Below are 23,626 nucleotides of genomic sequence, written 5' to 3' on the forward strand. Positions count from 1 at the left end.
CTGCAAAAAAATTGCCCCAATATACAACGAAACGTACGAAATCGAACAATATGAAACTCAAGTGCAATAATATTACCGCTGCCCATCCCTGTCGAATACTAGAATGAGTTTATGGCAATTGGGATTTTGATTTCGCAGCGAACTTTTTTAATTGGAAAAAAATACAAATTACTACTGAATAAAATAATAATTAAGGATAACTTTCATATACTTAGGTAATATTATTATTATGGTCAATTCTCTTTATTTTAAAGGTATTTTTTTTTTACATTTTTACATATACATTTTAAAAAAAAAAACATGCATATAAAAATATAAAAAATGAAAATAAATAAATATAATATTATTATTATTATTATTATGAAACCCCTTAATGCAATAGACAATCCAAAGTTTTCGAATAATATTCCTTGTCTAAATACATGGCAATAAAAAAATAAATTAGTCTATGGTCAATGTTTGAGTGATTTGTCGCAATTGTAAATGTCATAGTAATTTTTGAGCTCAATAATATCGTGATGGCAGAAAATAGAGAAGAAATTTTAGCAAATTTTCAGGTAATAACATACATAGTAAACAACAATAAAAAGATCTTTTGGAAGTAATTTCTTTACATATCGTGTGAAGGTTATGTGATGAACAACAACAGTGACTGTGAATACTAGTCTCCCTTTGTGTTTTACACTGATTGTAGTTTTTTAACGGAATTTTAAAAATAGTTTGTTTATTTCACACATACTGGCTGAGCTTATGTGTAAAAATTGCACGCAGCGCACGTGTCAAACCTGCAAAAATTTTCCTTTATTCTTTGTGCCTAGTCGACGCCAAGTTACCTCCGCAAACTTTACAAGGTAAAACGTATTGCGCTACTAAGCATAATTATACACACCGTGACACCACGATAATGGGAAACAAGTGTATAATTAATGATTGCTAGAACGTAAATATAATAATTTTGATTAAAAGTTGTATGATAAAATGTTTCTCTCCAGGGTATAACTGCAATAGAAGATGTTGCTGAGGCGATATACCATCTCGAAGAGACAAATTGGGACTTGCTTGTAAGTGTGCTTCTTTTATTAAAAATGGAGACTTGAATATTGCATGAAAAAGCTTTAATTTCTCTTGTTAGTTTCATTTATTTCATAAAGTAATTATTTATAGTAAAATTTGTGCCTTTACATCCAAAAATAAAGATTATTTTATGTCTGTATACAATTATACACGAATCAAATTCTCAAAAAAGTATTTTTTTTTTAATATAATAGATAAATTATGATTGATAACAACATAATGAAAATGTACACAAAGATTTTGTTCTTTTGTATGTGATAATATGACATTATAACTTGACTATTAGAATGATTGTAAATTATATTACAATTTACAAGTAGAATAGTGAATTCTGAATTAACTGTTGACAAACAATAATATAAAAAAACATCAGTATTTCAGTTTATATAAACATAGTAGGTATATATCACAAATATTTAGGGGAACAATATATCTTAAATAATACTTTGTAAATGAACTCTATTGTATAGAGTCTAATCAATAGGTACAAACAAAGGGCTTTTGTTTACATCTTGGTTTTTCCTTCCTTGATTATAGTAAATTACATTACAATTTAATTTATGTTAAATGATATTTCTTATTCAGTGATAATTAAAGAATATGTTACATACTAATTATTAATATGTGCAATATTAATTCCTAAAATAAAGAAATGTATATATTTGTACTTTACTATATAACAGTGTGTGCTTCGAGATACATTATTCTATATATTGTGGGCTTTGCATAACTGTTTTCCTCACATATATCCTAAATTAGCCTCACCGTCTCGGTGGTGTGGTTGTATTACAGTATGACTGCAGTGCCGGTGTCATGGGTATGATCCCTGGGTCGGCCAAAGTGATATTGGGTTTTTTATTCAGTATCAACCCAGAGTCTGACATTTATTTTTGATATAGCAATAGACTCATCCTCTATCATATTATGGGATAGAACACACAGTAAAAAGTGATGGCACCAGTTGCGTGAGTGTGTGTATACCTTATTAAAACATTTCATTCTCTTACAGTACAACTCAATACATCTATTGAGTAATATAATTTTTATTTCTTAAGTTTTTTTTTATTAACAGTTATGATGTGGCCATCTTAAATTATGCCAATTACCCTGATATACAAGGACTTTTCACGGATTTATAATTTCTCTTCCAATCTGCAGTCATTGAATGTTTCAAATGCCCTGACTATGCTTCAAAAACACATGTTAACCCTATTCTAATCAGAATAATTAATTCCCCACTTAAAAATCATCATTTGAACCAAGACAAAGAATGCTTATTCATGTTATGAATCATATTGACCTTATGTGAAATCAGAATCTTATGCCTTTTGTGTTATTAACTAGCTGTGTGTTGCATAACATTGTACAGAATTAACAAAGATGTTTAAAACCGGAATAAACAAAGATGTTAAAATTGATTAAATGTAATTTGTAAATGACTGAAATTAATATTTGACTAAGTTGATTGTTTGTAAACAAAGGTGAACATTGTAGTCTTTTATCTGAATTAAATATGTTTTGAATAATATCTAGGTTAGTCTGAATGCAACCACAAATATATATAATTATAACTAGCTTTTGTTCGCAGCTCCGCCCGCGTGACTAAGTTTTTCAGGGATTAATGTCCCGCTTTATATTTGCCCAGGATAAAAGTATCCTATAGGACTCAGAAATAATGTAGCTACCTATTAATGAAAAAAAAATCTAAATCGGTTTAGTATTTCCTGATATAAGTGCGTTCAAACAAACTTGTTTTTATATATGTATTAATAGATTTCATATGAAGAGTTGAAAAACGAAATAATTTCTTATGATAGAGCTTTTTTAAAAACTGAAATTACAGGAAACACACTAGTGATAAGGCTTCATGGCTGCTGTAGGTGATAGTTGAAATGTATATTTGTATGAGTTTTTCCCCAAACATTGACTCTTCAGTTCACTATAACAGAGTAGGAACTTCACTGTAGTGCAACCTCTTAGGATTGTCTAGTCGAATTTTCATTTATGTAATTTTAATATGAACAAAATCCGTCAAACTATCACTAAGCCTCAATCTATGAGACACCAAGACCAAGATTTTCAAAACTTCATGTTACGTTTTTTTTATACAGACACATAGTAGTAGTACATAGTGACCCCACTGCACCTGACAATAAATGGAGTGTGGTCCAATAGAATGTCGACTGACGAGAGATAGTCCCCCTTCGACAGTCGATACAATTACACACACTTGTCGGCTAATTTTACAGGCCAAGACATTAATTTTTTTTTTGTTTCTCAGGCCGCGATCAACAGAGTGATGCCACAGGACGGCAACAGTTCCGCGGCGCCCAGCAACGACACACACGACGTCGAGATGATCGACGACGATATATCTGTGATAACACCAAAAACCCACCCGCCAGGTATGTCCACATATTTGTGACCAATTCCTGTAAACTATCTTAACCAACTACTGTCAGTCCATAGCGAAAATAGACCAATCAGGGTAAAGATTGTTGACGGTTGTTTTTTTTTCCTCGTCATCTTGGGAATCCAGCGAATATGATACTGGAATCCCCCGGCTTAGCGCGACTGCAGGATCCTGGAGGATAGTTGGGAAAGGATATCTGGCGAAGGAGAAGGAAACCTCTGAGAAGGCCAGGAAATGTTCGTGAGCCCTCGTAGGCCTCAATGTGAATTGACTAGGGCCTAGGGCTGCGACAGATGTCCCCCCGTACATGAGTGTGCATTCGGTGTGGAGACCGAGCGCACAAGAATTGTCTCAGAGGGAGGGGGAGGGAGTTGGGGATTGTTTAGTTGTATAGCAGTAGGATTACGCCATTAATTGTGTAGCAAGTTAACACAAGTGGTAAATAAATTAGTGGATGCTGATGAGGCCATCTCGATCACAGAAAAACAAAACAGGCACGAGGTGTAATAGATATTACGTTCTATGCGATCAGCGAAATATCTACTTAAGTGTCCCTATCCATCTAATTGTTTTCCATCTTTAACGTGGAACTGTCACTGAAGGAAAATTGTTTACAAATTTTGATAAGTTGCTAATTAGTACCTATTACAGTAACGCATTTTTGAATTAAGAATATTCAAAATAAATAAATGAATGTTACATAGAATATAATACATGAATGTTTTTATTCCCAGCATCTCGTGATTGAAGTACTGGTGTTATAAATAGAATCTGAATGCAATGCAGATATCGAAATGCCTAATGCTTACGTCAGTTTGCTGTACATCTATTTGAGTATATCAATAATGTATGAAAGTCCCGATTGAGTGGAATTTTCACATACCACACAATATTTAATTCGAAACAGGGCAGATGATTTTTTGAGGTTTTTTGAGTAAAATTATATATAAGCAATCTAATAAAAAAATCTTGTCGCTAATAATATCTGCTTTGAATTTCCTAATAGGGGTACAGATAAATCATGCACAACTTGAATTTTGTGTACAGAAACGTTTTGATATTGCGTTCGTAAATGAAACCATATACTTATCTTTTTTTTAAATAACACATCACAAGAAGTTACTCAAACTGTAGATGAAAAAAAATTGTAAGGTGAAAAAAATAAATATAAAAGAAAAATAATTTTAATTTTACACGCCCTAATGCCATTACTACTACTCTAAGAGAATTCGTTGCAGCGACATTACTTTCACTCAGAAATACATTCACACACCATATTCGCATTCAAATTTATCTTTTACCTTTTCTTTCGTTATCTTCAAAATTATAATTTAATGTAAAATTTATGTGTGTGTTTAATTTCACGCACTATACTCATTGTTTATTTTGTTTTGTATTATTTTGTCAAGTTGTTGTGTTTCAATGCATGCCGTGTACGCCTAGTATTGTATCGACATTTAGCTTTAGATTACCGTTAACGCTGTTATTGTAATGAATTATGTGTTAATGAACGTTACGTTGGCGTTACTAAATAAATAAATAAATAAATTCACTTTGGTAAAAAAGGAACATTAAATCTGGGATTTATTTATGAAAGTATTCGTTATTCGTGGATGATTTTTGGCACAATGTTAGCCGAGGTAAAGACGAGTATATGGTTTCATTTAATAACTGTGTCAATATAACCTTCCATATTTGACTTTCCAATTCATTACCTAATACATAATACTTTATTGTAATAAAAAGTTGGATTCGACGTAATATTCTCCCAAAAATTCTAAAAATTGAACTTCCAAATTTTCATTGGTAAGTGACATTTAACGTAGACTTGCAATGATATCACTCAGTTTATCATAGAGTTAGTTAAACTATAGTCATTGTGACACGATAAGTTATATTACGTGATAACAAAATAAAATAAATCAATAGTCAGTCAAATACATTCATATCCATATATTTGAAAATGTTACTGGGATTCAATAATATTGTGTCATTAATATTTGTTATAAGAACTTTTGGTGTCTTAAATTATTAAGTAATAATTGAATTTACGTTTTTTTCGTATGTATTGTTAATGACTTACTATAGTTACTTTCTCCTTTGGCTCAGCTACCCTAAGTGAGCGTTGGCTTCCGAAACGAAAGTTCTCCAGCTGTCATTTCCTGTGCCAGCTCTCATCAGTTACTAGCTTGAAATTGGTGCAGCAACATGAAATACAAAATTATTAACATTTACAGTTTTACTTATAAACTTGTTTTAGCGTTAAGAGGTGGTTAAGAATTGCTAAATAAAATAGCTGTTAAAAACATCACCGGTTTCCTAGTTTAAACCTTATTAAGAGGCAAGATGGCCACTTTAATTCTAAACTTTATATTATTAGTATATACGAGTACATATTATATATTTATGTATTTATAATATTACTTATATTATGTTTGTATTTAATATAGTTATACATTATAGTTACTTTTATGTATGTTTATGTATTATTAAATATCCTTATGCACCTACCTTATTTATCTCTGCACCACCCTTAGGTTGACTGGAGAGAATGCCTTTGGCATTAAGTCCGCCGATATACTTATTATGTATATAAAGTGCAAAATAAAAAAAATAAAATAAAGATGGCGGGTTTTGACTTACAGCTGATCGCGTTAATTTGGGTTTTAACTAAGCATAGCATTGCAAAATTTTTATAAGTAAGACTGTTAATGTTTTCCTGTCAATGTTTACATTAATTTAGGACTGACGATATCTTATACATCAATGCTAAAAGTATCATACAGTACAGCACTATGTTTGACTGGAGTGAAGTTATTCGCAACACCCGCTCTCTGCATCTGTCGTCACCCGCTGGTCGTCAGTAACATAGGTTTGTCGACACTCGCGACAAACTTCAAACCGGTCGTGACTGAGCGTCAGTACTGTACATAATTGAATATTTTTCTATACAGACCGAGAAGACAGTAATCAAGCGTCAACGTCGTCGCCCAACAACAGCACAACAGACCTGGTGGAGCTACAGGTCCACTGTAACAACAAAATACACGAGATCAAGATGTCAGGATCGGCGACAGTCAGTAAGTAAATACATAATCTATAATGATTTCGTATGTTTAAGCAAATGTTAGACATCGAAATAAAACTAGTTATTGTTTTATTTTTTTCGCGGTTGTTTATATTACGGTTTTCTCCCGACGTTTAATATACTGCAGCGTTCGTGGCCACGGGGCGGATTAAGGTGTTGGTTGTCCGAAAAGTCAAAGTTACAATATCTACCCAAATTTTACATTTTTTTTTTTATTGTAAGCTGGTGACGGTCCGATCTACGCAGAATGCGCTCACAATGCCTTGATGTCTGGCATCCGGTCTTTCGAGTTCCGATTTAATTATATGTAGAACAGAATCCCAACTTGTGCAAACCTTAAACCATCTTCTTTATTGAAATTTTGATGTTTTTCTTTTATTTCTTCAATAGTCTTAGTTATAGCACTTCACGTTTTGTTTCTACATAAAAGTACCGAACCAAGTGGCCTTTCTAAAATCGTTCATGCTAATATAAAACAAATAAAGTATGGAAATTACGTATGTCGCTAAGATATGCCAATTCCATAAATATTTTTGTTTCCTTTTGTAAAATTGAAATGATATCTGCACCAGGTGATTTAAAGAAACGTCTGGAGGTGGTGTGCGGCGTGCCGGTGTGCCGCCAGCAGATCTCGGGGCTGGGCGGGTCGCGCGCCACGTCGGGCGCCGCGCTCGCCAGCCTCGGCCTGGCGCGCAACGCCATCCTCAGGCTCAAGCCCGCCGACCAGCTCATGGCGGACGACGAGTAAGTAGTAAGGCAACTGGAGCTGGATAGACAAAATGAGAAAAAAAAATAGTTTACGTGAATTTTGAGAAATTAATGCTTTTAAATTATACTACATGATAAAAAAAATGGTAGGTAGATGAGATCCATAACAGTATTGGTATTGGCGTATGGTTTTTAATTTTGGAAGCAAAATCAAATTCAATTTATATTTCTAAAAAAATATTGTATTCAGTTAATTCTTATCCAATATTATAAATTATACCTAAGGCATAAACAGTTCCCTTATTAATTGATTATTATTATTAATTGATTCATAAATAACTCTTAAAATAATTCGAAACTATGTTCTGATTTTATAATATTAATATATTTATATTCAACAGGGTGGCGGATAGGTTAACAATGACGTATGTACTCCACGTAAAACATGAAGAGAAAGACTACACGCTAAAATACCCCGGCACGAAGACGGTGCGAGAAGTTAAAAACGACATTTATTCGCTAACAGACATTCCCGCTAGGCATCAGGTGAGTACAACTAGATAGTCCTTAATACCTCAGGCGTACAGTTTTATAGTAGGGGAAATAAAAGATTTTATTTATTTTTAAATCCAAGTGGTTGCATGGAGTAAAGTGAGTGGACCATAGACCCATGTTTCCTATTAGATTTTATGTAAATTGCGTAAGGGAAATCGGCAGGTAACCGTTTATATGGTCCCTTTGCCACTGGTGTGAAGTGTACTGATAATACCATGCCTGACGGGACAAAATATAATAATAATAATATCAGCCCTGTATTATATACTTGCCCACTGATGAGCACGGGCCTCTACTACTGAGAGGCATTAGGCCTCAGTCCACCACGCTGGCTTAGTGCAGATTGATAGACTTTACACACCCTCAAAATTCCTATAGAGAACTTCTCAGGTATGAAAGTTTCTTCACAGAGTTTTCCTTCACCGTTAAAGCAAGTGATAATTCACAAAGAATACACACATCATTTTAAAAAAGTCAGAGATGTGTGCCTTGAGATTTTTAACCTGCAGACATTTGTCTCGGCATTCCGTCCCACAACGAACTAGGCTCTCGCATCTTTTACACAATACAATGACATAGTCCTTAATATCTTGGCCACAGTAGCGAAAGGTAAAATTTTCCCAAAGGAAACCTGTCACAACATACAGGTATTAAAATACACAAATGCGCTCTGCAGATCATTCCGATGATAATTCGATTCTACATAAAGGGAAGCGGACAGGAATCGGGTTGTACGGACCCTTCGCCATTAGTCACTTAGTGTGAAGTGTCAGTGTACCGTGTCTGACCTGTGGACAAAATATATTAAAGATCTATATGGGACCCTCTAAGGAAAGGCCAAAATTATTAACAAACCTCAACTTTATAATTAAAAACATTACATACTGAAAAACATTCACTGTGGCAAGTTTTTGGATATATGTCTACAAAAATGAAATTAAAAATAACCAAAAACTGTTTTTTTTTTTTCATGGCAGGTCTGGACAGGTTGGCCCACTGTGACTGGTTTGGACGACACAGTGTTGGCGATGGTCGGGCTGCAGCTGCCACAACACGAACTCACAGTCAAACGGGCTGCCAGCAAACAACAGAAAGAATACAAAAGGGTGAGAAGAGAGCGAATTTGAAGCAAGCTGTTTATGTCTCTGTTAATGTTTTGCAATTCATTTAAGATACGCTATAGCGGAATGCAGATCATATAAGAAAGGGTCTTATTGTAGTTATAATAAATTCTGTTATAATATCACATAAAATAATATAAAGTCTGAAACAGCTTTATAATTTTTACTAAAATTAATATGTTTTGTCTAAATTGTAATATTTTTTATTGTAAGACCTCTTCGTGCTTTCACCGAGTCAATACGTGAATGTATCTAATGTTACATATTACTTGCAGATAATAGTGGAGAGCTCAGACAGCGATAACAGTTCGGTGGAGGAGATAGAGGACACGGCGGATGGGTTCACCGGCGAGGACGACATGTTCGTGGACCTCGTGCAGTCTGAGAGGCTACAGCCGCTGAGTAAGCCAATTAATCAATACAAACTTGCTAAAATACAGCTACGAAAATGATATTATTTTGTAAAAGAAACTTCTGGAAAATGGAGCATGAAAATTATATTCAGTTGGGTGTTGAGATGAACAAGTCTCTGGTCGGTTCGCGCCATTATTGCTCATAAAATATTTTTGATAAGCTTCATATGTCCGTCGTATGATAAATAACCCGTAAATAAAAAAATTCTTGTTACGAAATCTGTATAGTCGATTACATCTCGCAGTGTCGGACAACGTGGAGGACGAGGCGCTGGGCTGCATTGAGTTCGCAGCGCGGTTCCGCGCCCGCTACGGGCCCAACTCGCCCAACTTCTTCGAGGGCACATTGCACGACGCCATCAAGGAGTCCTGCCTCAAACCTGCCAAAGAGGTTGGTACAACTACAGTGTAAAGTTTGGCCAGGAAAACAATACCTTGTTGTATTGCCGTATTATATGAAACTAATTGCTTTGAGATCAATGACTGTATTTATTTAGTGAACTTCCGTGCGCACGCGCATAATATAGACTTCACGACACAATCATAGCATAATGATCATGGGTGGTATTTTTAAGTTTACGCCTGTCCTTGTAACAAGGTTATATAGATACTGAATTTGTAGTACAATCACTAATGTATCTAAGAATAGTAAACCTAAAACGTTTTATTCTGCTTGAGTTGCTGGGTATACGATATATTGAATGATAGAAACATGTTAGGTGGAATTCGGACGTATTTGGGAGTAACCAAGATGTCTAACGATTAACATAAAAGTTGTACAGGAGTTTGCTATTTTTCAATTTCAGCATCCCACTTGTATGTATTTTTGTTCCAGAGAAAGTTGCTAGGCGTATACCTACACCACGAACAGTCGGTGCTGTCGAACGTGTTCTGCGCGCAGCTGCTGGGCGCCGACGCGGTACTACAGACGCTCTCCGCCAACTTCATCGTATACGGATGGGACCTCACGCACCCGCACAATAACAACATGTCAGTGTTTTGGAGTAGCTTCATTTACTAGCCAATGTTTTAAAAATATTTATAATACTTCATCAAGAAGTTAAAAAGGTGCAAGTGACTTAGCCTCAATGCATCATTGTGGGAAAAACCCAATATTGCTGCCCGACTTGGGATTTGAATTTTAGACCGTAAAACGGTATCGTATCGCTCACGCTATACAACTAGGCCACCGATGCAGTCACAATAATATCTGATTATTTAAGCTTGAAATTTTACACAAAATTGCTCTAATCAAAACAGACTTCATCATTCGATTATTTTTATTACTTTCAAGCCTACTTTTACAGTAATCACTTGATATTAAATTATGTTGTATCAACAGGCTACTGACGTCGATCGCGAACGCCCTCGGCCCAGTGGCGAGCATGACCATACGTAGCATCCCCGTGGACCGGCTGCCCGCGCTGCTAATCATCATGCGCGTGCGCTCAAACACAGAGATATACTCTGTTATCAACGGTAAGTATCGCCACTAAGAATTATTAATCGTATGTTAGAATTTTGTGGTCTTTCGAGCCGGGTAAAATTGACAATTGTGTTGATTAAAAGTTTTATGATTGTTAATATTACATTAAATGACTATAGTCAAACAATAATCGTATATTGAATGTATAACTTCGTAGCAGCTAAGCAATATTGTGGCGTCATGTCATTTCAATAACTACTATAAAATAAAATATCTATACCCTTTGTCTATTTAAATAATAATTGCTAAATAATGAGCTGACATAAATAATTCGTATATGGTTGCAGGCAACGTGGGCGTGTCGGAGCTGGTGGGCGGGCTGGTGGAGGCGCTGGAGCGGTTCGGCGCCCAGCGCGACGAGGACGCGCGGCTCGAGCGCGAGCGCGACGCACGCCAGCGAGTCAAGCGCGAGCAGGACGAGGCCTACATGCGCAGTCTGGAGGCCGACAGGTGACGCACCTTCATCTACAGTAGAATATCGGGAATAGTGCTGTCCTAAGCTTGTCCGCAAAGTGATTGAATGGATACATTGACGTATTCGGGTTTGAAGGACTTTGTAGCCAGCATAATTACTGGGCATTATGAGATTTTAAGTCTTAGGGTGAAGAGCGCAATGGAATGTCACACAGCACTTTGTAATTAAAAGTTCTGTATGGTATTGCTATTGTTAATAGACGGCTGAAGCGGTTGCCATCATCCGAGGGCCACGCACGAGTCATCATCGAAGGGCAATAAAAAAACCAACGACACCAAGAACTGACTTCCTGAGACTGACCGACTGTCAGAGAATACCTATAGTTAATTCCGCCTGCACATCATTATACAGCATTAAATAAATTAACAATATAATACTAAACTGCGCTCTTTACACTGGAGGCGTTATGTAATGGTGTCAATCATTTTTCCAGAGCTAAAGAAGAAATAAAGAAACAACAAGAATTAGAAAGGAATCAAGAGTTAGAACGGGCGGAATCAGAGAGACTAATGGAGGAAGCAAAGAAAGAGGTCAGTATTTAATAATACCTACATATAATGGTCCAGTTGTTTTTCAGTATTTATACATGTTCCAAGACATATTATTTTATTTAAAAATACCTGAATAAATATTTATCTAATCGCTTCTTTCGATCTATCGGGGAAAATGGATCAATCAGAACGAAATTTTTTTTTTTGACAAACAAGCGAGTTATTTTGATTGGATCATTCTCGAAATGTGATTGAAGATTGAGATTGGGATCATTTATTGAACACGGCCGATAAATATACCATTTGCACTTCTAACACTGAAGTATAAAAGCGCAATCCTAATAAGAGCAACATTGTACAGGCGATGCGGTCGGTAGCGGCGTCGCGCGTCCCCCCGGAGCCGTCGGAGGCGGCGCGCGGCGTCACGCGCATCCGCGTGCGACTGCCGCCGCCGCACCACGACTGTCTCGAGCGACGCTTCCACGAGGACGACACGCTCGCGGTAACTACACATGCTCCACGAAATTGGCGTTACTAAGTTAAACCACGTGCTCATCTTTACCTCTGCTAACATTGTGCTAAATTATCAATGAATCATGAAAATTTTCATCAAAAATATTTTTTTTAACTCTGAAATTTATATAATTTTGTAGTTTAGTGCAAGTATGTGCTTGAGTGTATTTCTGACTGTAAATGTAATATTGCCACCGTGACGAATTCTCTTAGATTAGTAGCAATGGCATTAGGGCATGTAAAATTAAAATTGGTTATTATTTTGTTCGAAACTTGTACTTTTTTATTCTACACTTTAAGTTTCGAGTAATTTATTGTACAGTGTTGTTTTCAAGAAGATAAGTATGTGGTTTCGTTTAGTACCGCTATGTCAAAATTACTCTGTATAACAATCTTTACTTAATACATAAGGTATTCATTACCCCTCTGCAAATGGTGTTAACTAGAATAGTGTGCATACAGTTTCATACATTTTGTTCACCCACTTTAACTGATACCAGTATGATGTTGACCAATTGCAGAATAAAATGATTATTGGTGTCACTTTAATCATTTCAGCTGCCTATTATTCAACTCATAAATTAAAAGCCACAAAGGAAAAGCAAAGTTATCTACATAATATTATGTATTAAAATTTCAGGCAGTATTAGATTTCCTTGCATCCAAAGGCTACCCACAAGAGAACTACAAGGTTATATCAAGTTGGCCTAGAAGAGACGTAAGTGTTAATTTATTTTGAATTTTAAGTCCTACTTAACAAATTACCACTGGCAATATTTTTTTATGTTTTATGATGATAAAAAAATTGTTCAAGTATTAATTATGTCCTTTACATAAAAAATTTAAAGGAACATAGAACAACTTCTTGTCTAACGCACTCTCTTTTCTTATGAATATACAAGGCCCCACCGCGTCTGTCTGTCTGTCTGAACGCTATAAATTCAATAACTACCCAACGGATTTTAATGAAATTTATATAGAAATAATTTGAGACCCTTGGAAAAAACTGATTAAATTTTATCGCGGGAAAATATATAGCGGGTCTTTTATCCTGGAAAACCTTTCACGCAGGCAAAGTCGCGAATGAAAGCTAGTTATCATATAAATTTCCATTCCAGTTGACAACGGAATCTCACAGCAGCACACTGAAGGCGTTAAAGCTGTGCCCGCAAGAGACAGTGATGCTAGAAGAGCGGTGAATATAGGCGAGCGCGCGCATGCGCCCCTTCCTCGACGTCGCCTTGACCGCGCCGCCCCACAACCACAATACACTGAGCACACTTTGTATACCTTCATAGTTTTTTTCTGTGAATGTAAATAAGCATTGAATGACTAGTCCTTTTAGAACCATAAATTGTCATAATGCATACCATAGTAAATTTAATTGTGTTTTCAAGTATACTTAAATTCTAAACAACACATTTTCTTATGTAAATTTTGTATTAAATCTTCATTTCCTTAGTTTTCCTTCCAAATGGGGTATTAAATGTTTTGTTGCTATCACCGATCTGACTAAGAAGCTGTTTAAATGCAAAAGACGCCAACAGGAACCTATACATCAATTATAAATTAGATATATAATCCAAGTTATAAACAGAACATATACTAAGTAGACGTCTGATATATTGTTAAGTGTGTTATACATACCTTTACTGCAGACAAGTATATGCAGTGTGCTCGGCTCTTAATTTCCCCTAAACCACACTCGAACCTAATCCGAAACATAAGACTCGCTCGAAGGGATGTAATAGCGATGTACCCATATCTATGTCTATATAATTCCGATATATTGCGTCTATTCGAGCGAGCCTGCATTGTTAAGTAATCGTACAAACTACAAAAACTATTTAACAATAACATCATTGATATGTATTGTTTTGTGGTATCGTGGACAAGTATCATTTACAGTCGAAATAGTTTCTAAAGATATATGTATATATATCGTAACTTTAATTAGAATCACAATATTTATCGTTACTACTGTGAAAATTACCCTTTGATATCTTTGCAAACATTTCGACGGTACACATTATTTGAATTAAAATTCAACTTTATATGTTGATCTTTTTTCGCAAAGCGTTAGGCGATATCTAAATCTTTCCACAGTCCAAAGTAAGTACCTTTGTTAGTCTCCGAGGGGCGCTTTGTAGTGATGTCACTTCGCGCGGTACAATTCCAAATGCTGCATTAAGTATGAAGCTTATAAACAGTTAAATAATTAGTCAGTGGCAGATACATATTTATCTGCATAGCTTACTTTAAATCCTCATTTATATTTATATAAATGGTTATAGCTTAATATGTAAATTTATTGATAATTTTATTAAAGTCGTACCGTGTGTAATCGGCTTTGTACTGATTGTTTCATTTAGACAGCTATAGTGTATGTACAAAACAATATAAATTATAATTCAATGTTCAAGTATGGAATATTTGTAGTTTTACACAAAACCTCACAGGAGTGTAACAGTATGATGAGGATTTGATTTATCCGAATAAACCAATGAAAACAGATTTCTCATTTGTTTGTTACTCCCACAGAGAAACTTGTACATACTAATGCACGTAAAGTTCAATGCATTATGTTTTATGAACATAATATATTTAACTATTTCAGAAATAAAACATTGAACTTAGACCAATAGTTTTACTTTTCAAGTATTTAGTCAATATCAATGGTCAATAACACATAGAAGACACTACAATTGGAGATCAGATGACAAAGGCAAACTAAGTTCCATCCAAGCCAAGTGTGATCATAAAAATGCAAATTTATTCAATTATGTTGTGGCATAATTTTGGAATCATATTGCATGCTAGGTGCAGTAATTAGAGCCCAAAGCATAACTACTGTATAGCTAGATTTCTTCTAGATCACACCATCCGGCTCGGCATTTGGCTATATTGGTTACCATTAAAACAATATTTAGGCTTCTCAATATGTCTGATTTGGGCTAATATTGGAAAAGTATGGTTATAAATAAAAGAGCTATTTATTCAGACAACAAATTTATAAATATGAAGGGTACAATAAGTTAAAACACACTTGTCAATAAATATTGATACATTAAAAAACATCTTGAAATGGAAACTCTGCCTTATCGGGTACAAGTAAATCAGCTAAATAGCACACTGTGCCAGCCGTGCCTTCATACAAACTTTCTGGATTATCTGGCAACCTCGCATCCTTCTGAAACTCATCAGTTATCAAAAAATCAGCAAACATCTGCGCTCTATACAAATATTTTTCATCTCCTGTTAACCTGTGGAGAAGTAGAAAAACATAACCATTGCCAGCAACACCGTGACAAATTCCTGGGCCTTTACGAAGTAATCCCTTTTGCCACACAACTTCTCCGGCCCTGATACAAGCATCAAGAAACTTTTTATCCTTGAATACCAAATATGCTTTAGCCATTAGGTATATAGTGCCTGGAGCTCCGTGGCACCAATGCACCAACTTGTGGTCACTTAAACCAACTTCCTCCATGCAACAAGGCCAATTTCCCTCTTCAGTTTGCAAGGAAACTAAAAACTCAATGGTAGTCTTAATATCATTAGCAGCTGACTTATTGTATTGCAGGTACCCTGGTACAGTAAGTAACATTTGCAATATAAAACTAATACCATGAGCAGCACCGAGATACTGTGTGTTATAGTAGTGATACATCAATGGGCAAGGACTCTTATGCTTCATGGAATAATCACGCCCAGACGCAACCATGAGGTCACATATTTTGTATAAATCCTCATTACTGAATATTTGAGTTTTTAATTCTCTGCTGATCCACAGTACACCTGCCAAATATCCAGCTCGTCCTACGAAAAACTCATCTCCACCGCACTTGAGGAACTTCGGATTTAAATACTGAATGTAGAGCGACTTGTACATTTTAAGAAAGTCGACGTAATGTTCATCGCCTAAATCCTTCTTCAACACGGTGGCTATTGCGTAAGTCCCAGCATCGCCCAACAAAAAGGATGTTTTGTCTCCGGCTGAAGTTTCGAGTGCCGGTTTTAGATAGTCCATAGCTTTTTCAAGAAATAACGCTTTGTTGTCAGAAAGAACCGAATTCTTCGACAAATAATAGAACATAAAAGATACGCCGGTAATGCCGACGTATAAACCGCCATCAATATTCTTCCGATTAGGCTGAAGCCGCTTCGTAATGTTTACTAGATGTTCATTTAGCTGTGCCATTATAGCCTCCTTTTCCAACCCTGATGCTCCCGGCTTAAAATCATCGTATGGATTGGGAAAATACCTCACCATTTTGTACTGAAATGGATTTGCGGACGACAGAAGTTTACGGAAACTAATAATTGAAAATAGCTTCAACAAGTTTTTACTCATAAATATTATATAAAGAAAACTTGAATTTCAATACAGTAGAATGATTAATTGTTATAATTTCAGTAATAGTTTTTAATACTTTCCAGTAATATTTTCGTAGATTTTGTTTTGTTTTTTGTATTGTGTCAACTGTCAAAATGTGTCAAATCATATTTTTTAAGTCGTTCTACAAGGAAACGGCTAAGGTCAAAGACTACAGTGCCATGTCAAATAAAGTGTCAAATTATAACTCGATAGCAGTTTTGCCAACATTCCAGCAGCAATTACGCCGATACGTTCAATTTATTTCATTCTATGCTATATACCAATTATGAATAATTAAGAATATTACATATCTACTAATAAAACAAAATAATATTTTTTTTTTTCATTTTGCAACCAAATTTCTTTAATTCTAAGCAGTACAAGATCATAATATTAAGTTAATTTATATAGATCGATAAAATAACCAGTTCATTGATATTCTTGTCACTTAGCAACTAATTTGCAAATTGATAAAATGGACCGAAGACTGTCTTTTCTACGAATTTATTGTTAAAATAATGGGGCCAACTATTACCATATTTTTATGTTAGATTAAATGGAAACTTGCTTACAATTTATAATGGCTTACAGTCGAGGAAACGTAAGTGTCTTGAATCTAATCGTTACATCAATGAGAACTACTTACAATATTCACATCAATAACTCATTATGTTTTAAATAATTTAATAGATGAGGCGGATTGCTTTCCGCTCACGAGGAAGATCAGCTCAATCACTTGACGTTAATGGACCGCGAGTTGATCCAAGTGCTGGTGGAGACGGTCGAATGTTTTTGCAAATCCGACCTGCGATTGCTGATCCTAGACATGCACTTGTCCAGCGATCTAACACCATACTCTCTGGGTATTATATAATTACATACCATTACAAAAGGAAACTTTTAATACTTGGTTTTTATATCAAAATAATAAAAACCCTGTTTCCAGATATTTATAAATTACACTTTCACCTTAAAACAGGTCAAAAGTACCATAATGCCTTCCATAACTGTTTAGATCTATATAGCCTAAACCCTAGACACGTGCACGTTTATAATTTTCTATTTGATTGTTTAAAAATGTTTTTAGACATGATTTTGTGCCACGAGAAGACATAAAAGACGAGATGATAAACATGCAGGCGGTTGGTGAAGGCAAAGTTCAGTTATCACGAACTGCTCAAGAAAAAGATCGCCTACCAGATAGAATAAGCCTGGACAGGTACTTCAAAACAAACACTTTAGTACTAACTAACTTTAAATTTCAAGGGATCTGTTTCACAACTTTTGAGTAAATGCTGTTCGTCACATAGGTAAATGTACAAGCTGGTAAATGGAAATAAAATAAGTACTACATACATGATAACTGCCAAATAAAATTTACTAGAAAAAACTTATGAAACAGGTCCTAAGGATCAAGTATCCTATAACTGCCTTATGTAGAACTTTTCTGAACGAAGCACGCGATATGTAAAATACGAGTTAAGGTGGTAGCTCAAGGTCCATTTTCATACATTTTGTTTCGGCTTTAATCTGGGTAACTAAACAAGTATTGGCAAGTAAAGAATTTAAATTCACGTCTAGTTAGTGATTAGTTCTCGCAGTTGAAAGAAAAATGTAAAAATAATTAATAATCATGGATATTTCGGCCTTTAAAATTTAATATGACGAAATTTTTAAAGGCAGAAATATCCATGATTATTAATTATTTTTACATTTTTCTTTCAACTGCGAGAACTAATCACTAACTAGACGTGAATTTAAATTCTTTACTTGCCAATACTTGTTTAGTTACCCAGATTAAAGCCGAAACAAAATGTATGAAAATGGACCTTGAGCTACCACCTTAAGTAGAACACACTCTAATCGTTTGGTAGGTACTTATACTTCTATTCTAATTTATAGAAGGGGCCTTTCGTCAATACCACACATTGTTGGAGAACCCGGACTAAGACTCTTATCGTTACAACACAATTTAATCAACAGCCTCTCGGGTCTATCACCACTTGACTTGGGGAAACTGGTATTTTTAGATGTTTATGATAATCAAATTGATAAAATCACTTCTATGGAGAGACTGTTTAGCTTGCGAGTATTGTTGATGGGAAAAAATAGGTAAAATTACAGAAAATCATTTACCTTGTTACACGGTTACAATAATTGCGTAATATATTCATATTCATTTGTATATTTTCAGAATAAAACGAATTGAAGGTTTATCAAACCTATTAAAGTTAGAAGTTTTGGATTTACATGGAAACAGAATCGGCAGAGTGTGTGGTTTGTCTAATCTAAGTGAACTAAAAGTGCTCAATTTAGCTGGTAACCAAATAAAATGCATAGGACCAACTGATCTCCAGGGATTAGTTTCTCTGAGAGAACTGAATCTGAAAAGGAATCGTTTAAAGAAACTGCTTGGATTCCAAAATACTCCCAAGCTACAGAAATTATATTTAGGAAACAATGATTTACAAAGGTAAGAAAAGACGCTGATATAATATTAATAATATTTTTACATAGTGTTAAATAAAATATGTTGTGTCTTGCAGTGTGGAAGATATGTCGTCACTCGCTGAAGCCACGTCGCTTATTGATGTTTCTCTCGATGGGAATCCTGTTGCACTAGGTGGAGACTGCACGCCATTCTTGGTGTCATATTTACCAAATTTATTAACGCTTACGAACATGCATGTAACGGAACAAGTAAGCATTGCTAACCTCGTTATTTAAAAATTCTATAATGCTATTGTTTATCGAGAAATATACGGGTTCATATATTTGTCTTACTGTAGTACCTTAATTTATTAATAAGGTGCGCAGAGCAGCTATGGCGTGGAGAAGTAACAAAGAAGCTGCTCGCGCCGCTTATTGTGCTCTCGGAGGAGCAGCACAGCAAGAGGCTAGACGCGATCAAGTTATAAACAATGCTCGCACCAACTGGGAACTACTCAGGTATTGTAATGGGATAATAAACAACCGTCGCACCTTATGGGCATTAGCAATACCAGAAGCATAGCTGAGCCACTACCTACTATGAAGTATTTTTGAAATCTTTTTGTGATCGTTTCGCTTTAATTTAGGATAATTAATTTTCATAGGTCAGAAAACAAATGCTTCGTTACTGCTGCGAGTCCTACGAAAAATGTTGAAACTGAAAAAGATTCATCTATTGAGTCTCCATCAATTATTCAGACTGGCACACAAACTTCAGATGCAGCAGCCCTACCCGACGTCGTAGTTTCCTTACAACAGCCCGATACTGAAGATTCTGATTGCAAAAACAATAGCAATGCAAATACCAAAGCAATTACGGAAGCACCAAAACAGTCACCAATGAAAAAATTACAAAGGAGCTCGACTGCACGTAAACCATCAGAACGGCGTGTTAACTTTTCAGATAGGAGTGCCTCGCAAGATACTGACGCCTCCCACTCTACCTCCACAAGCAGTGATCTCAGACTACCTCCCATATTATTACCAATAATTTCTTCATTAGAAAACGTAAAACTTTCAGATGGCACTGAAAATGTATTAAAACGTTGGGAAAGTATTTCTAGTTTGGAACCGGTTGTTGATTCTTCCTTCAGTTCCTTGCCTTCTTCTACAAGCGATAGTGAAGAAGAAACTAGTAAGATACGCGTACGTCGTATGCCCACTGCATTGAGACGCCGCGAAAAATTCAGCACCATGCGTTCTAAATCCGTTTGCGATCCAGAAAGTCGAAGATTTAAGGGTAAAAATTCAGACAACAGTGAAAATGCTAGTAACATATCAGCAGGCAGCACCAACATTGGTAATTCCTCAACTTCAGGAAGTGATCAGAACAGCAAAGCATTGAGACGGGAAAATTCATTAAATAGTAGACTTAGTAACAGAAATATACGCAGTGCAACAATATCAAGAAGAAGTGAAAGAGCTTCTTCTGCCAGTAGAGCTTCAACAAGCAGAGTAAAGTCTGGAGGTAAAAGTTTAGCCAGTTTCAAAACATCTGAACCTGTCCCAAAATCGATTCCGACGTGTAAGGATCGGGAACAAGGTAAGTTTTATTTTAATTATTCAATTAGCGCTTTATGTAATATTAAAAAAATATGAATAATTGATTCCAGGTATAGATTATTTAGTAGAAGTTTGTGACGGATTGGTAAGCGCTTGGGGTGCGGGCGCAGTGCGTCGTCTAGCCCGTGATTGGGATTGGGAAAAAGCTCGAACTGTTACTCGAGCCGCATTTCACTACGTACATTTCAACGCTGTGGCACAATCTTTATCTGAACTGAAAAACAAGTCAGTATCAGTAAAATTAATTATATCATATTTATATAAAGCAATGCATTCACTGCGTTCCTACCATTTATAGGTTTCCCAATGTTACACACATATCGGTACGCGCTACTGGACTTCAATGCCTTGGTCAGCTGCATGCTTTAGCTGAACTGAGGGGAATCACTGGACTAACAGTTTTCCCCGAAGGGAATCCTATTCAAGCAAAAATATGGAGAGAATACGCTATCTACCGACTTGCTCATTGGGGTTTAAAAGAAGTTAATGAGGAAATGGTATGTATTCAAAATATCGACTTTCTCTAGTGCCTATTTAAATCATTGAACCTGCAGTGATGTCTAATGATTTTTAATATTATTTATTGTTTTAGGTGACCGATGATGAAATAAAATCAGCTAACAAAACGTATCACGGTCTGAGTGACATAGTGCTGAGAGCTTTGCCGGATGCCCCGCTTCAGCCCTTACTATCACGTCTTGGAAGAAGTGGCCATAGCACAATCAGCGCGAAGACCTGGCTCAGAGCAGCGGACCCAGCATTACGAGATGTCATTGCTAAAGAAGCTTTACAATACAAAAAAGGAAATGTATCTCAGGTAAATTATAGAAGTGCCAATTCATGCATATGTGTGTAATGTTTGAAACTAAAGACCAATAGGGATTAAAAGGTTGCCCAGCAGTCACAACCGTGCCAACCGTTAATTTCCTTAACTCCATTACTGTTTGTCGCTCCTTTTTGGTTGACATACGCCCTGAAACTTGTTCAATAAGTGATTTAAATTTTTTATACTAATTAGTAATTACAAATCAACTTATATCAGATTTTCAAGATTATGCTATAAAATCCTAAGGTTTTGACTACATTATAACGTAACAACTTTTAGGAGGATATGAGTTGGCGCGTTCGAGGCCGTGGCCAACTGTGTCACGCTATCGATTTGGCTTGCGGCGCTGCACAACGACTGCGCACCCTCGAACTCCAGTGGCCAATGATACTTGTGGAGATGATTGAAGATATTTTAAGAGACTATTCCAACATGGAAGCGCACGTTAAAGAACAAATGCGCAATTTAACCGATTCCCTGTAAATTAAGATTTAGAAGTAGAAACTAGAACAAAGTGCAAAATTTTTGATACCCTTATAGACAAATTGTAATCATGTTTTTTAGATAGAAAGTAATATTTTAGATAGAAAATGTAGGGTTAAAACGCACGTGTAGTTAGTAGAAAGTTATTTGAAACTAAGAAACGTGAAATGAATTAGATAGTTGCTAGATAGATATTCATTATGTGGCATTTGATTATATCTAAAAAAAAATGAGCATTATAATAAATATGCTTCTGTAGTTTATTATTACAGTGTATATGGCGCAGCAATTATGAAACCTGTGAAGTCTATGAAGATCTGTATTGCGGGTACGATCCTGTTTTATGTAGTCCACATATCGTACGTTTATTGTATGCCTAGGAGTTACAAGTAGTCATCGCATTATTGTTCCTGATATCTACGATACAAGACTTGTATCATAGCGTGAAGTTAGAACATAAATGTTTGTTATTATTGCGAATATGTATTTATTTTATATTGGTATTTTAAAATAAAAATAAGTTGTAGGTCAGTCTGTGATTTTTTAAAATTATACGGTTATGCCAATCAAGAGCACCTTAATATGTTAAAAATATAAGAATATGCTTCTTTTCAATCTTCAAAGAAAATTTAATTTAGACACATTAGTAATTCGTTGATAATCATAATTCGTATCCTCAGATTAAAAAATCTTCGTCTTTTTACCTACTCACTGTTAACGACTGAGATATCGCAATTTGCTCAATGTTATATTATATTAATACACTATAGAAATGTATCAATGACCTAGTAATGTAGTTTACGCATGTTTATAGTAATGTAAAAATATTTATACTGGGTGTAATATGTAATAATCGAACTGCCGATAATGTGCCTGGTCATAGAGTAGAATTAAAAGACGTTTTTAGATTTTCTTTCGAGTTTAATTATGAAAAATCTTTAAGTGAAATTGTTACCTCCTAGAATATATTCCTCCGTGCAATTATTAGATTGAATATAAAACAACCATAAAATCTTATGGCACTATGGGATTCTCAGAACAAGAACAAGCATAGAAGGAATCTAAATTACCCTCATATACTTATCCTTTTTTTTCAAATAGGCCAAAACCGTTGAAAAGAACGAGACAAATATTATGTTGCTAAAGTCGGCTTGCGTACACTTTAAAATTATCAAATGGTTACCTTTGGTCCTCTTTATGATGCCGAATTAAAAAGCAAATAAAATGTCAAAAGTTCCAACTTGCCAACCTCAAAACAATGTCACAAACGCGCCCACACAATTTAGTTACGTTATACTTCAGCGCGTGCTTTTCAAAAGTGGCTACATGTTTTGTAATATTTTTGTTGTTAATTTTAATAAATACACAGTGCTGTTTAAGTATAATATAGCCCTACGAACAAGCAATGGCTGCCGTTATTGTGGGGTGTAAATCTCATTCTTCTCGTAAAGAAAATGAAACTGAAATCATCAGCTTCCATCGGTGAGTAAACAAAAAACCTAATATATTTGCTTAAAGCCTGTACATAAGTGCAAAAAGTATTATTAAT

General features: G+C 35.3%; 3 protein-coding genes across 4 annotated transcripts; 2 read left to right on the plus strand and 1 right to left on the minus strand.

The window, feature by feature from the left end:
* Positions 1-443: 443 nt before the first annotated feature.
* Positions 444-14,851, plus strand: LOC115447348 (FAS-associated factor 1). Of its 2 annotated transcripts, none has more exons than XM_030174372.2 (16): positions 444-557; positions 993-1,061; positions 3,356-3,479; positions 6,442-6,567; positions 7,148-7,319; positions 7,685-7,829; positions 8,816-8,944; positions 9,235-9,361; positions 9,618-9,763; positions 10,208-10,362; positions 10,715-10,851; positions 11,146-11,308; positions 11,767-11,863; positions 12,186-12,326; positions 12,978-13,055; positions 13,456-14,851. In XM_030174372.2, the coding sequence occupies exons 1-16, from the start codon at positions 519-521 to the stop codon at positions 13,534-13,536; spliced, it is 1,929 nt and encodes a 642-aa protein (XP_030030232.2). In that variant the 5' UTR covers positions 444-518; the 3' UTR covers positions 13,537-14,851. The 2 variants fall into 2 exon arrangements, with proteins under 2 accessions (XP_030030232.2, XP_037295158.1); XM_037439261.1 differs by lacking the exon at positions 444-557 and adding an exon at positions 697-851.
* A 478-nt stretch (positions 14,852-15,329) lies between these two features.
* On the minus strand, positions 15,330-16,863 carry LOC115447349 (lanC-like protein 3). The gene has a single exon (XM_030174373.2). The coding sequence runs from the start codon at positions 16,689-16,691 to the stop codon at positions 15,405-15,407; it is 1,287 nt and encodes a 428-aa protein (XP_030030233.2). The 5' UTR covers positions 16,692-16,863; the 3' UTR covers positions 15,330-15,404.
* A 290-nt stretch (positions 16,864-17,153) lies between these two features.
* Positions 17,154-22,989, plus strand: LOC115447354 (leucine-rich repeat-containing protein 49). Its single transcript, XM_030174380.2, has 12 exons — positions 17,154-17,316; positions 17,406-17,578; positions 17,803-17,934; positions 18,618-18,827; positions 18,910-19,188; positions 19,262-19,415; positions 19,525-19,664; positions 19,811-20,748; positions 20,819-20,993; positions 21,067-21,265; positions 21,361-21,585; positions 21,874-22,989. Exons 1-12 carry the CDS (start codon positions 17,272-17,274, stop codon positions 22,075-22,077), a joined length of 2,874 nt encoding a protein of 957 aa, XP_030030240.2. The 5' UTR covers positions 17,154-17,271; the 3' UTR covers positions 22,078-22,989.
* The last annotated feature ends 637 nt before the right edge of the window (positions 22,990-23,626 follow it).

The sequence above is a fragment of the Manduca sexta genome, chromosome 16 (genome assembly GCF_014839805.1).
Source record: "Manduca sexta isolate Smith_Timp_Sample1 chromosome 16, JHU_Msex_v1.0, whole genome shotgun sequence".
Lineage (NCBI taxonomy): Eukaryota > Metazoa > Arthropoda > Insecta > Lepidoptera > Sphingidae > Manduca > Manduca sexta.

Bases quoted from the DNA above. Each gene is read 5' to 3' on its own strand.
- LOC115447354 (XM_030174380.2), top strand. From the start codon at position 17,272: ATGGAAACTTGCTTACAATTTATAATGGCTTACAGTCGAGGAAAC. The intron at 18,828-18,909 runs GTAAAATTACAG...GTATATTTTCAG, and splicing joins TTGTTGATGGGAAAAAATAG to AATAAAACGAATTGAAGGTT. The intron at 19,416-19,524 runs GTAAGCATTGCT...TTTATTAATAAG, and splicing joins ACATGCATGTAACGGAACAA to GTGCGCAGAGCAGCTATGGC.
- LOC115447348 (XM_030174372.2), top strand. From the start codon at position 519: ATGGCAGAAAATAGAGAAGAAATTTTAGCAAATTTTCAG. The intron at 6,568-7,147 runs GTAAGTAAATAC...TATCTGCACCAG, and splicing joins GTCAGGATCGGCGACAGTCA to GTGATTTAAAGAAACGTCTG. The intron at 7,320-7,684 runs GTAAGTAGTAAG...TATATTCAACAG, and splicing joins CAGCTCATGGCGGACGACGA to GGTGGCGGATAGGTTAACAA.
- LOC115447349 (XM_030174373.2), bottom strand. From the start codon at position 16,691: ATGAGTAAAAACTTGTTGAAGCTATTTTCAATTATTAGTTTCCGTAAA.